The sequence below is a fragment of the Carassius gibelio genome, chromosome A17 (genome assembly GCF_023724105.1).
Source record: "Carassius gibelio isolate Cgi1373 ecotype wild population from Czech Republic chromosome A17, carGib1.2-hapl.c, whole genome shotgun sequence".
Lineage (NCBI taxonomy): Eukaryota > Metazoa > Chordata > Actinopteri > Cypriniformes > Cyprinidae > Carassius > Carassius gibelio.
In genome coordinates, this window is record NC_068387.1 from 1899552 (window position 1) to 1913069 (window position 13518).

The 13518-nt window shown below is 34.9% G+C and overlaps 1 protein-coding gene across 1 annotated transcript; it reads left to right on the forward strand.

Annotated features, from left to right (window-relative positions):
- The first annotated feature begins 301 nt into the window (after positions 1 to 301).
- On the forward strand, positions 302 to 2656 carry LOC128031494 (homeobox protein Nkx-2.2a-like). Its single transcript, XM_052619793.1, has 2 exons — positions 302 to 977; positions 1724 to 2656. The coding sequence occupies exons 1-2, from the start codon at positions 731 to 733 to the stop codon at positions 2272 to 2274; spliced, it is 798 nt and encodes a 265-aa protein (XP_052475753.1). The 5' UTR covers positions 302 to 730; the 3' UTR covers positions 2275 to 2656.
- Positions 2657 to 13518: the final 10862 nt, after the last annotated feature.

Here is a 13518-nt window from a genome sequence, read left to right on the forward strand (position 1 = left end):
TATTACAAAGAAGCATCATCCAATGCTGGATCCAAACAGCACGTTCAGTGCATCATTTATTTGCATACCTATGCGTTCTAAGTTACTACTGGAGGAATTACTGTATTCACAGGTTTTGTCCATTTTCTGTTCATAAAGGCCTGTGATGTGTATAAAGCTACTTGGTGGTTCTTTGTATGTAAATAGGGTGTAAAAAGGCCCTCCCCATCTTTGTAATTAATTGACACGTTATACCACTCATCATGTTCTGAAGCACCAATGGTATAAGGCTAGGATCTCCCCAAAACCCACAATTTCACATCGGCAAACACTGTCTTCATCCACTTGACTCCCAAGACCCGCCCACACGTGGCCAACCTTTTTCGTTTTTAATGCTTTTTCACTGCAGGTTCATGTGTTGAGACCAACCTTATATGGACTGATCAGCCTGGTAATGGCTTATTTCCCCCTAACACCCAGCAGTAGCGCAATATCCATGAGCTAGATATACCACTTCAGTCACCTTGGCGTTCTTCCTGGACTTACAGAACTGATTTCTCCCCTACTTTTTTGCTTCTTTCTTCTTCTTTTTTTTTATTCTCTCAAGCAACGGTTACCGATCGAACCTCATGCGTCGACTTCAGTTTACTTCGCGCTGAAACGGGACTGATCCTGTGTTTTTTAAATCATCTGTGTTTTGTGTTTTTATACAGAGGATTGCCAAACTGGTGCAGCAACTTTACTGCTTCAAATGCCCCAGAACATGTCGTTGACCAACACAAAGACGGGCTTTTCAGTAAAGGACATTTTGGACCTCCCTGATACTAACGATGAAGAAGGATCTATCACGGGGAATGAGGAAGATACGGAAGGTTCTGAGGCGACTAAAACGCCTGGAGTGAATGTTCAAAACCTGCCTTTAAAGAATCCGTTTTACGATAATAGTGACAATCCTTACACCAGATGGCTCGCGACTACGGACAGCATCCAATACTCATGTAAGTAGCAAGTCCACACAAGTTAAATCTCTTCGATTCTAAAAAAAAGCACTGTTTTTACACTGATCGTCTATCACAAATGTTCGATTCTGCAAAGCTGAAATCATTCGACAAAATCTTTGTCTTTGACACTGTCGGAGACGAATGTTCATCTGTAGATTCCGACTGTTGCGCTTGCCTGAAGGCGTAACCTGTTATATGCTTCTGGATCGAGGTTAAATTAGTTATCAATACTACATTTATTTTGTGTGTGTGTGTGTTGTATAAATCCTGTTTAAATTCCCAAGACATTTTCTGGGAGCTTTATTGACTGATAGTTTTCCTCTTTGTTAATCAGCAGGCTATAACTGTTGAATCGGCTATACGGCGAAATCAGAGTTTGTTTGGGTCACACGCCCTGTGATAATTATGGCCTATTACAATGAAAAACCTGTTAATTTTTATGAACAGATCTGTAAAAACATATTGTTGAATTGCTGTATTTATTAGTCCGCCTGACCAAATGGAATGTTCTTTGACAAATATTTGTTGGTTTGTGTAGCCTAACTGAAAATTAATAGCCTACAAAGAAAAGTAAAAAAAAAATAAAAAAAAAAAAAAAAAAAAAAAAAAAAAAAATAACACTTTTTTTTTCTATTTAAAGTTCAATTTTATATGATGTGGAATTAAATGTAGTAAATTTTGTCCCCTTTTTTATTATTATTTTTTTATTTTTATTTTTTATTTTTTGATGTTGTTGAAACTAGTACACGGCCTATCCGCAAACTCTCAAGACTCGTCTGCAAAATCCCCGGAACCTTCAGCGGACGAGTCGCCAGACAACGACAAGGAAACTTCGAGCAACGGCAGCGACTCCGGTAAGAAGCGCAAAAGGAGGGTGCTCTTTTCCAAGGCACAAACTTACGAACTCGAGCGCCGGTTTAGACAACAGAGATATCTGTCAGCCCCGGAGAGGGAGCATCTCGCCAGTTTGATCCGCCTGACTCCAACCCAAGTGAAAATCTGGTTCCAGAACCATCGATACAAAATGAAGAGAGCCCGGGCGGAGAAAGGTATGGAAGTGACCCATCTCCCTTCTCCTAGGCGGGTGGCCGTGCCTGTGTTAGTCAGAGATGGCAAGCCTTGCCATACGCTAAAAGCTCAGGACTTGGCTACTTTTCATGCTGGAATTCCGTTCTCCGCGTATAGCGCCCAGTCTCTCCAGCATATGCAATTTAACGCGCATTACAGCGCCGCCACCACGCCACAGTTCCCAACAGCACATCACTTGGTGCAAACGCAACAGTGGACTTGGTGAACAAATATTGACTTGCAAAGGCAGGGCTGCGTTTTAAAGACTCTGGTAGGGAGCTTTCCAAACAAAAAATACAAGACTTTTTATTTTTGCAGCTTGACCCTGTCTCACCAATTTATTTTGGGGATTGACGTGTGCGCCATGTTTACATGTTTTCGTTAAGAAAACCGGGTCAAGCCTCACCCCAAATTTAAGATTATTGAAGCTCTTGTGAAATTTTGTAAAGTATGTTTGTGTGTTGTAGAATTTTTTTTTTTCCTTTTGACCTTCGTGTTTTAAGCACGCGTGCAAACCACTTTATGATTATATAAATTTTTATTTCGTTCTTTTACAATGGACTGAATATATTTATGGCCATGAATAAACATTGGCAATCTTTAGCTTATTACACTGGTTTGTTTTCTATGTAAATATTTTGTGATAACTGTTTGCAATATTATGTTTGACCGTTCAGTAAGCTATAGCCTTAATATTATCCGATATTTAGGGAACATGGAACATCAGTTGTCGATAAATATCCCTCATGTTAATTTCAATAACATCGCGCGGTGGCGAGGGAGATCTACAATTCTTTTTATTAAGACTTTTAATAAAATGATGTGTTTCAGAAATTCCGATTTGTTTTGCGTTTGGTCTCAGTGCTTTCGGACTCCTTTGCAAAATATGGATCGTTTCTTCGCCATTTCGCATTAATATAAATACTTTATAATAAACCAATAGAACGAATAAATACAACTAATATAATTATGCTAATTTATAAAGCCTTATGTTTGCACAAATGTTGCTTTGGACAGCCTGTCGCTCTATTCTCTTCATCAGCAGCACAACTGGTTTCATTTTTCCGAATTTATCAGTACGAACACTTCAGCAATAAGAAGGCTAAAGTCACTTGTGAAATGGGGGTAAAAATCCACTCACTTAATAGAAGAGGGCTTCTTCAGCTAAGCAGCTTTTCATTCAGGCGCTCTCTCCTTTTCAGGCTCCGCGGCTGACATCTCGGGTGTTAAAACGGCACATTTAAGAGAGAAAACACACGTGACAAAGTTTTGTTATTGTGCTATTATGTGATTGCAAGGTAATTATATAATATTTTATTGTCAGCTAAACAAATATTTTGTTAGGCGTTGCCACTGTGTATCACAAATTCTTGAATTGATACCCGTGGTCTTTTTTCTTTCTTTTTTTTTTTTTTTTATAAATAGAAGTCAGCTAATGAATAAAAGACAAAATTAGTATAGGGATTTTTTTTCTTTCTTTCTTTTTTTCAAGTTTTTTAAATAGGCAGATACCCTTTTGTTTCGTTTCCGGGTAAAGATTATGGTAGGTTATGTTAGTGACTTGGTAAATACCATGATTCAGTGCAAAATCCGTTTTTCAAATATATTTTACAGCAGATGTGACAGTAAACCTGGCTTTCATTTAACAAACGGTTGAACAGAAACGATGTGCTAATCATTTGCAGAATTAATATTAAGCTTTATTTCCACCGTTTGTTTTATTCAATACAGATTGTGTCTTTTTATATTTAGTCTGTTTATTAAGAATTCTATATAATAGTTGCCTAACATTCTGACAGTTATTGCAAAAGCGTTTCGTTAGAAAGCGGCGGTGTGCAAATGACAGAATTGTCTTGCACCTGTTCTGTACTGTAAGAACTCATTTGTGGCGCTATACTTAACGTTTCTTCAGTCTGCAATTCCAGAGAGAGAGATACATAAAATGTCTGTCAGAAAACGTTTCCAAAGTGTTCACTACTTTTTTCTTCGATTAGCTTTCAGACTGCGATTGTGTAGCTTCGCTCAGAGGGGAAAATCGTGGCCACAGCTGTGTTGGACTGATGGTCAACAATGTGGCGAGGCACTTTTGAGCAGTCTATAGTAGCACACTATACAGTACATGACACAAAACCTAACAAAGCTTTGGGTCGGTTGATGTGAATGTTAAAGGCGTGCATATTAACAGGGAGAGAAAGTCCGTATTTCTTGGTGTTATTCAGGCCCTTTATCTGGATCAGTGTATCCCTGAGTCAGAGAGAAATATCTTTTTTTTTTTTTTTTTTTTTTTTTTTTTTTTGTAGCGCCTGTCAGTTGGTGCCATTGTGGTGCTTGTTTTACACGTTCTGTTCCATATGGACAGCTGGGCCCGCAAGAGGAGAAAGGAATCCCTCACAAAACCCAAATTGTGTCCCACTTTCAAACGCAGCATTGTTGTCTCTCAAAGAAAAACGAATTAAAAATTCGTGCTATATCTATTCTGGAAAAGAAGGCAAACCCATTCACAGATAACAGGGAGTCCTTCTTCCTTGATATAGCAGTGCTAACAACAGTTCTCTCATTCCTCTATCGCTCATAAACGCTTTTTTTTATTTTGAAGGGAACGATTAATGCCTGTTCTGCAAAGTTTGTAGCGTCACAACTTCAAAACTATTTAATAGATACTTTCTTATTTCCTGTCCAGTATAAGTGAAATGCCTTATGTGTTGATTATTTTCTCTGCGAATGGAAATGTCCAGTTATTATTAAAACACTAAGGAAAACATGCATTTAATAATGCAGATGTGATTCGAACTGGTATATATCTATGCGTTGCATCAATTGGCAAGTCTGTTTATGTATGTAGGCTATATGCATATAAGTGTTTGTGTTTGTATATAAAATACGGAATTGCATTGGATTTTTTTTCTTTCTTTCTTTCCTTTTTTTTAACTAAAAGGATAAACCATTTACTAATTATTCCGCGTATGACAAAAATCCAAGCAAAGACGGTTTCCATGAATTTTACACTACAAATGTCTTAGGTGGAAAAAAAAAAAAAATTTCTGTGTAAAAATACTGAAGCATTGTACGATTTTATCTGGAATTAGTCTCGGTTACGGAGTATTACAGCGAAAATATCAGAAGTAAGTGAGTCGCAAACGCTCATAAAACGATTCTGAATGTATGCTGAAGTTAAAGCGTGGATAAAAACCCTTTCACGCCTCCAAATGGGATATTTCAGGAAGTGTGCACTTGGGTGTCCATGGATCCAGATAACTGTGACCATTTTTTGAACTTCAACATGAATCATTTCTTATCATCCACATCTCCAAATGAGGGTTCTCAACGCCTTAATAAGCAGGACTAACATTTGAAGAAAGTTATTGGTATTTTGTATATTGCCAATATAAGATACAGATTAGATTCAACCATCTCAAACGTTTTGCAAAATGAATGCATTTTCAGTGTTTTGTGGACCAAATCGCATATCAACAACGTACTTGCCACAAGATGGAGACAGAGCCCGTTGATAGGAACAGTAACGCTGATAGGACCAGTTTAAGAATAGTCAGGTTAATTTCATGCTGCAAATGCCGATAATAAAAGTGGTACAAATACATATAATTCACAACTTAATTTGCAGGAAGGTGTATTATTTAAGTTTAACAATAGAGTTAAAAATGAATGCTGTATTTAAGCGAGGTGTTTAGGCGCTATGATGAATTTTGTGGAGTTCATGAGCTGATCCGCAGAGAGGCGCAATTGGTCCACACAAACCATAACATCAGCATCAAAGCGAGCATAAATCAGAGCACAGCCATGGAAGTGGATAAGTGTTATAAACCTCATTGTTGTTATTATCTTGTCATCAAACGTTGCACTCTCTGGACATTTTAACGATAAAATACATGGCATATTAACATAAGGCTTCAATTTTCTAATCATGCATGACATCTAAATTATTACTTCCCACTCTTGCTTCCCAAAGAGTTGTTAAGCACCCTGATTATTATTATTATTATTATTATTATTATTATTATTATTATTATTATTATTCATAGAATATATGCTTATTTCTGAATGTTTGTCAAATGACAAAAACTTCTAATTATGGCAAACTGTAACTGAATACATAATTGACAAAAATTATTTACAGTAGTAAAACCGTTGTTTTCTTTATTCTTTTATTTATCCATGTGTTTATTGCATATGGTGAAATATTCAAGGATTGCTTCAGGTTACACACTTGGAGTTCTCTGTCTGCATAGTTATAACAGTTTTAAGGTTCAAAGCTTTCTTCAGAGATCCACAGGCATATATTAGGTGGACCATGAATTCCATATGTTCTTTATGAATCATTTCCAGTATTTGTTGCCCACAGCACTCTTCTATGTTTTTTTTTTCCTTTACCCATATGGTTAACCATAACAATGCAATAAAATAATCCAGAGAGAAGGGGAAATGAAAAATAAAGTTGAGCTCACAACTACTTCATAAGCATAATCATAATTAGTGAATTTAGGGTAGGCTTGTAACAGAACCTGCATTATTTTTTTTCTTTATTACTGTACACTAATATAACAGTTTTTAGTTATGTGAAATCAAAAATCGGATTGTAAATCCACGTTTTCAGTGGATTTGCAGAAAGAAAAAAGATACAAATGTAGTTAATCAAACAAGCAAGACTTTTGAAATTAAAAAGACTTTGACATGTTTCAAATGAAAGGCTATTTGACCAACTGGTTTAAAATAGTTTTATTTATTTATTTATTTGCCATAAAAAATCTGAAAATATAAAAATTAATTAACAATATAAATATGCTAGATAGCATTCAAGGTTGTCATGTAAATGTGGTATTTTACATTAATTTCCAGCCAAGCAGGACAAGCAGTGAGCCAATTGTACAGAAATGTTTCCACAAAAGTTTCCACAAATTTGCAACCAGTTTGCAAACAAGTAAAATACTTTCCTAGACATTCATTTTCTGTATGTTCAGTATTATACTATATCTAGGTTGATACTATGCGGAGAATATGTTTGTTCATGAGAATCACACAACTTCCTAGAGGTTATTGGCTATTTACATGCATTGCATCAAGCTGAATCTCTTTCTTTTGATGTCTCTCCCAGCACATATCCATAAATTTATATCCATAAACATGTCTGTTATCAGTTGTTTACACAAACCTGCGGAGAGGGCCCTCTCCCCCCACCCCTGTGCACACCACTGTCTGTTATAATATTATGTTTTATTTTATTTCTTAGAGCCATAGATTGGAGTCTGAAAGGTCAGAAAGTGTGTGATCCTCAATCGTTTAGTGTATGATGGCGTTTTACTCCTGTGATTATTTATGAAGTCGGTAAGTGTATGATGCCTGGTGTTTTAAAAATATGTTTAGATTTTAAAAGTCATGAAGTACATTATAGCCTTTAATCTGCTCTTTCATTCAGTGATGTAAAGTACACTCTAAAAAATAAAGGCTCTTAATCAATTCTTTGGCAGGGTGTATGGTTCCATAATGAACCTTTAATATCGAAAGAACCTTTCCATTGCACAAATGTTTTTTTGTAGCACAGAACTCAACATGCTGTAAATATTCCTTCTGGAAAGTCAAGTCAAGTCAAGTCAAGTCACCTTTATTTATATATAGCTTTAAACAAAATGCATTGCGTCAACACAACTGAACAACATTCATTAGGAAAACAGTGTGTCAATAATGCAAAATGATAGTTAAAGGCAGTTCATCATTGAATTCAGTGATGTCATCTCCGTTCAGTTAAATAGTGTCTGTGCATTTATTTGCAATCAAGTGAGAAAATGAGATCAAGTGAGCTAAATTGTCCTGCCTGACCCAGATTACAAAATTCAGTTATATAAACAGTTTACCAGTAGGTCAGTCATTTTCTATCTATTTTAATGCTGTTTTGCATGAATCAAACCTGTCAGATAATCCTCAAAAATAAAAATTTCACATAAATGTCACTTAGGCATACTAGTACAATTATTTAGGCTATTTAAAAAAAGTTTAGTATAAAAAATGCAGTCCTCTTTTAAAATGAAATAAAAGGCTGAGTGTTCATAAAAACAATACAAAATCTTAAAAAGTGCCTCTTTGTCCCACTTACACAGACTAAGGGTGGCATTTTGCACCTACACTGTAAAATCCAATAGTTTACCTTTCTTAGATATAATTAGTTATCTTTACTTAGCTGTTATACTTACTGGGTTTTATTAGATTACACCAAATTTTAAAGGCAAATAAAACAATTAAATTACTGCTTTGAGTGATGCTTAAATCATTGAAGTAGCCACAAAGGAAACAATGACATTGATACAGCAGTGAGAGGCAGCAATGCACTAATGTGTTACTAATGTACAACAAAACAAGAGGAGAAGAAGAAGAAGAAGAAGAAGAAGAAGACAAAGATGATGAAGAAGAGGAAGAAGTTTGTTTCCCAAAGTCATCTGGAATGTTGAATTGTCAATACAACTGAAAAATTTGAGATAACATCACATAAGCTGACTTCATAAATTGATGTTGATTTTCCTAAAAAAAAAAAAAAAAAAAAAAAAAAAAAAGGTTTTGTGTGATCTCACCATTATGGTGATTAGTGTTTTCTTTGTGTTCACTTAGAACTTCATCTATATTATTATAATTTTATTCCTGTTGATACAACAGTGCAACATGATTTCACAGTTAGGCTATTCGGTTTCAAAGGAAAGGATGCAATAAATAGGTTACTTTTAGAAGGTGACCTAATTTCTAATTAAATTATTAGCTAGCATATTTTTCATGTTGATTAACGATCTTTTACTATTTTACCGTGTTTCATAACATTTTTGTAAAGCTTTTATTTAAGTTTAATATTTGAGGCAATATCTTGTAATCGATCATACTCCTATGGTCCATAATCAGACACAAACAACATTCAGCACACCAAACAAAACAATGGTAACAATAAACATTTTATTTGGTCGTAAAATCTTGAAATGAGTTTTAAATTCGTGATTTATTGATAATTTAATACGATTTTAAATTATGTAGTGTTTTGTATGCAAATTCTAGATGTTTATTTATGTTCTGTAAATGCTGCGTGACTGACGGATTTTAATGGGTGTGCATGCTGAACATAGGAGTCACAATCAATCACTGGAGTGGAGGGAGTTACCATGGAAACGGGGCGGCAACAGCAACTGACCAGTAGTCAGTTTGCTTTGTTTCTCTTCTTACTACTGTTCAGCTTAAAAAAGTACTTATCCATTAGTTTTGTTTGTAATTTTGCATCATTATAATATTCTAAAACTATGAAAATTGAGAAACTAACTAATGTTAACCATTCATCAGGACTGTGAAAGTGGGAACTCTTTGAACTATTCACTGCATTACACACTGGGGATGGGTATTTTTACAATTTTTTACTTCAAGTACTGTTAGGTCTTTATTTTGACCATCTGAATGTCATGCTGTCCTAAAACTGACCAGTCAAAGCTCACGTAACTCCCGAAATGCTGAAATAAACAATCAGAAAAAGATTTACTGAGCATCAGAGTTATATTAGCAATTTTGTTCTCTACTTTACTTATGCCCTTTTTGAGCACTTGTGCTTCACTGATACTTGAATGTCTGTAGATGTTTAAGATGCTTGTGTAACACAAGATGCTTGTGTTAACATTGATTTCGTGGAATTTTAAGGTCTTTTATTTTGATTATACAAAAAAAACCTGACTGCTCTCCTCACAAATCAACTGTTTCTTGTTTTTCAATGGCATTTCTTTTAGATGTTAAGGACTAGTGCATCTTTGAGCCTGTACATTCAGTATGAATATAACAAATTCTTAAATTCTGTTAAGATTAGATACTCTTATACTTTTACTGAAGTTGTTTTGTAATTGGTGATTTGTAACTTGTAATAGAGTAATTTTCTGTACTTATACTCAATTATTGTTTCAGGTAATCACCTGTCAAACAGGTAAAACACCTGTTTTCATTCAGTGAGTTTGACAGACCTCTTCCAGAAGTGGGCAAGATTTTAGCAACAACTGTATGATTTAAGATCCCATTGCCAATTTGGTCAAACTTCTTTTCAAGGACACACTTTATTTTATTCTCACTATTAACTTACTATTAACTATGACTTTTGCTTCAAACTCAAATGTGATAATACTTGCTAGTGATATGCATACTAATAGGTAATAGTAAGAATCAGTTCTTAAACTGAAGTGTTACTGTCAATTTGAATTGTCTAGTAAAAGACACCAGCTTTACAAAAAAAAAAAAATTGTATCGTAAATGTCTTCTCTGTTTCTTGGCAATCGTCATCACTGGTTTTACACTGTACTTTCACATACTATCTCAGTGGAAGCTGCATTATGGCAATTTTTCAAAATAGGTGCCTCGTTAGCATATTAGCATATCATTAACTTTAAGCCCATGACAAATTTTGCTGATACAATCACATCCTCAGATGTGGCAAGCCACAGGATTCATTTCCGTGGAGAGGACAGCAGCATGGACTTCTCCAGAAGCGATATACTCACCTTTGGCCCCTTCAGCACCAAGGTCAGTGAATTTGATCTTCTGCATTGGCATGGCTTGTCAAAATTTGTATCGCCATAAGTGGTAACAGCAATCTCCCAATAAAAAAAAAACTGCCTAATGTTTCCGGGTGAAATGGGGATCCCTGAAGTGGCAAAGGACTGTGAAACTTTGAGGGTGTTGATGGAAGTGATCTACTGCATATATGATTTGATCATCTAATTAAATATGATCCAGAATGTTGTTTTTGATAAAAGTAAAAAAAATAAAATAAATAATAATAATAATAATTCTCAGCTTTTTTTATCAAAATAAAAAGCAAAAAAGAAAGCTTGAAGCTATAATAAAACATATGTTTTGTTCTTTATTTGATGTATTGCATATTCATATTCATAAAACAAAATATTTTGGGGGCCATTACATTTGAAAAAAAAAAAAAATGATGAACAAATGCTGGCGGTGGCTGTAAACGTTCATAAAAAATGCTGGCAGGGAAATAATTCAACTCAAAGGTGAATGGGGCTCACAAGTAAGACACCTAATGTCATCCCGACATAACATATCTGTCCCTTCTGACAATTAACCATGGTTTTATTGTAGAACATGTGTAGTAACCATTGCTTCACAGTTTTACTACAAATACCATGGTTAAACTATGGTTTAACAATAGTAACCATGTTTTTCTTTGTTTTATTTGCAGTAAAACCATGGTTAACTTTCATAATGGTAACTCCATAGTTTTGGGATACATTTTATTTGGGGGAGCTCACATATTAAATCAGAGGTGCTCAGTCCTATTCCTGGAGTTCTACTTTTCTGCAAATACATCTGAACCAGCAAAACAGGATTTTAAGGCAAGACAATACAGGTAAAAACGTTGTTAAACGTTGTACTGTTTAGTTTTGAGGTTTTGGGTTAATCCACTTCAGTATCACTTCATAATAACTTTCATTAATAAATCATTATCAGATATTATATAATATTTAACAGATCCTTAGTTAATATATATTCAAATAGCAACATGTATGAGGTAATGATCTTGTAAATGTTTACTAATGAACCATTGCTTACTTTGGCAACACTTTATAATAACATCATTAACATTCAAGTCATTAACATAAATTAAAACACAAGTCATTAACAAACATTATATATTATATGATATGATATTTAACAGATCATGTATAAAGTAATGTACTTGTAAATGTCTGCTAATGAACTAACTGAACGTTAAACAATTTCTAACAAATCGTACTAACTGATGTTATTTAACTTTAAATTTATATGTGATCATCCAAATCTACAAATTAATTTAAAAGTGCTTTATAATTTTCATTCATAAATAAAAGTCATTATATAATGTTAGCTACTTATTAGTGTACTTATAACTTCTTATAACTACTAACATATTTATTCTATTACATCTAACAATAACCAAACAATCTACTACAGTCTACTGAGAGTTAGTTTTTTTTTCCGCTGTTCTTGTTGCTATGTGTTGCTGTGTTTTGTTTTTATTTTTTATGCCTTTAGCAAGAATATAACTTCTCTTAACTTATCACCTTTTACTCAAACTTTGTTACAGCAACTAAAAGTCAAATTCCCATGAAGGTATTAAATGACGGATAGCAAACATTTATAAACACTTACAAATGAAGAATAGTTTTAACTTTAGGCTGAGTACATGAACAAATAATTAATAGATGATTTGTAAACGTGTAAGCAGTAGACGTTCGCATACACATGACAAAAATTGACATTGACAATTTTTGACATTGTCAAAAAAATTACTAAATGAATAAATTCTACTTCAGGTCATGTACTCCAAAACATGAACTAATGATTGATAAATGATTTGATGTCATGGAGTCTCAACCATCAGAGACCAAAACAAATAAATTGTTATTCATCTATTGCACAAAAGCAACAAGAACTAATATAATATTTAAAGCAGTGATCCTCAAATCTGGCTCGCGAGATCCACTTTCCCACAAAGTTTAGCTCTAACCATAATCAAACACGCATGAGTTTGCTAATCAGTGCCTTCAGGATCATTAGAAAATCACAGGCAGGTGTGTTTAATTAGAGTCGGAGCTAAACTCTGCAGGAAACTGGATCTCGCGAGCCAGATTTGAGGATCACTGATATAAAGGATTAACATGTGCAAGCATATGAAGAGTTTCTATTTAGGCTCTAACGTGTTTGCAGCGTTGAGCAATAGTGCTAAAATTTGCGTGCTCATGAATCCTCTCATTCAAACTCACGAATTGTAGACATTATGTAAACGCATGTAAATGCCCAACTTAAACAAAGCATGAGGATAGTCAAGTTCATCGCGGCTACAGTTCATTTCTGGAAGAATATGTGCTGAGAAGAATAAGCCAGGATTTACCTTAGAAGAAGATATGCTGAGAGGAATAATACAGAATTTACCTTAGAAGACAACACTTTTTGCTTTTTTTTGTGTGATCAGATACCTGCCCCACAGATGAAATCTGCTGACTTTCACTTGAGTCTCTTCAAACTGTTTTCCCCTGAGAGCGCTGTACCAACATCAGATGATCAGCTACACTGATATTATATGGTAAACAACCTCCTAGACTACTGATGATGTTTTCTATTTTTCTTCAATCCATGGAAAGAAGCAGCAAACACTTAAATATCAGATATGGTTTACTTGTTTTACTTGTTGATCTGTTTTCAGGATTGACTCAAAGTCTGTTGACATCACATCTCAGTTAGCACAAAAATCTAAAATAAGTCCAGGGCTTAGAGGCTGGAGACCAAGTCAAGGGAAACTCCAGCCACGGTGGGCTGCAAGACGACAGCGGAAGAGGAGGCAGGATAGGGTGGGACGGTGTTCATTTGTGAGCCTCCGGGCTTTAAGACCAGTACTGATGTCATCAGCAGCTCTGGCTCCAAAGCGATCCTCAGCAATGTCACGATGGGCTCG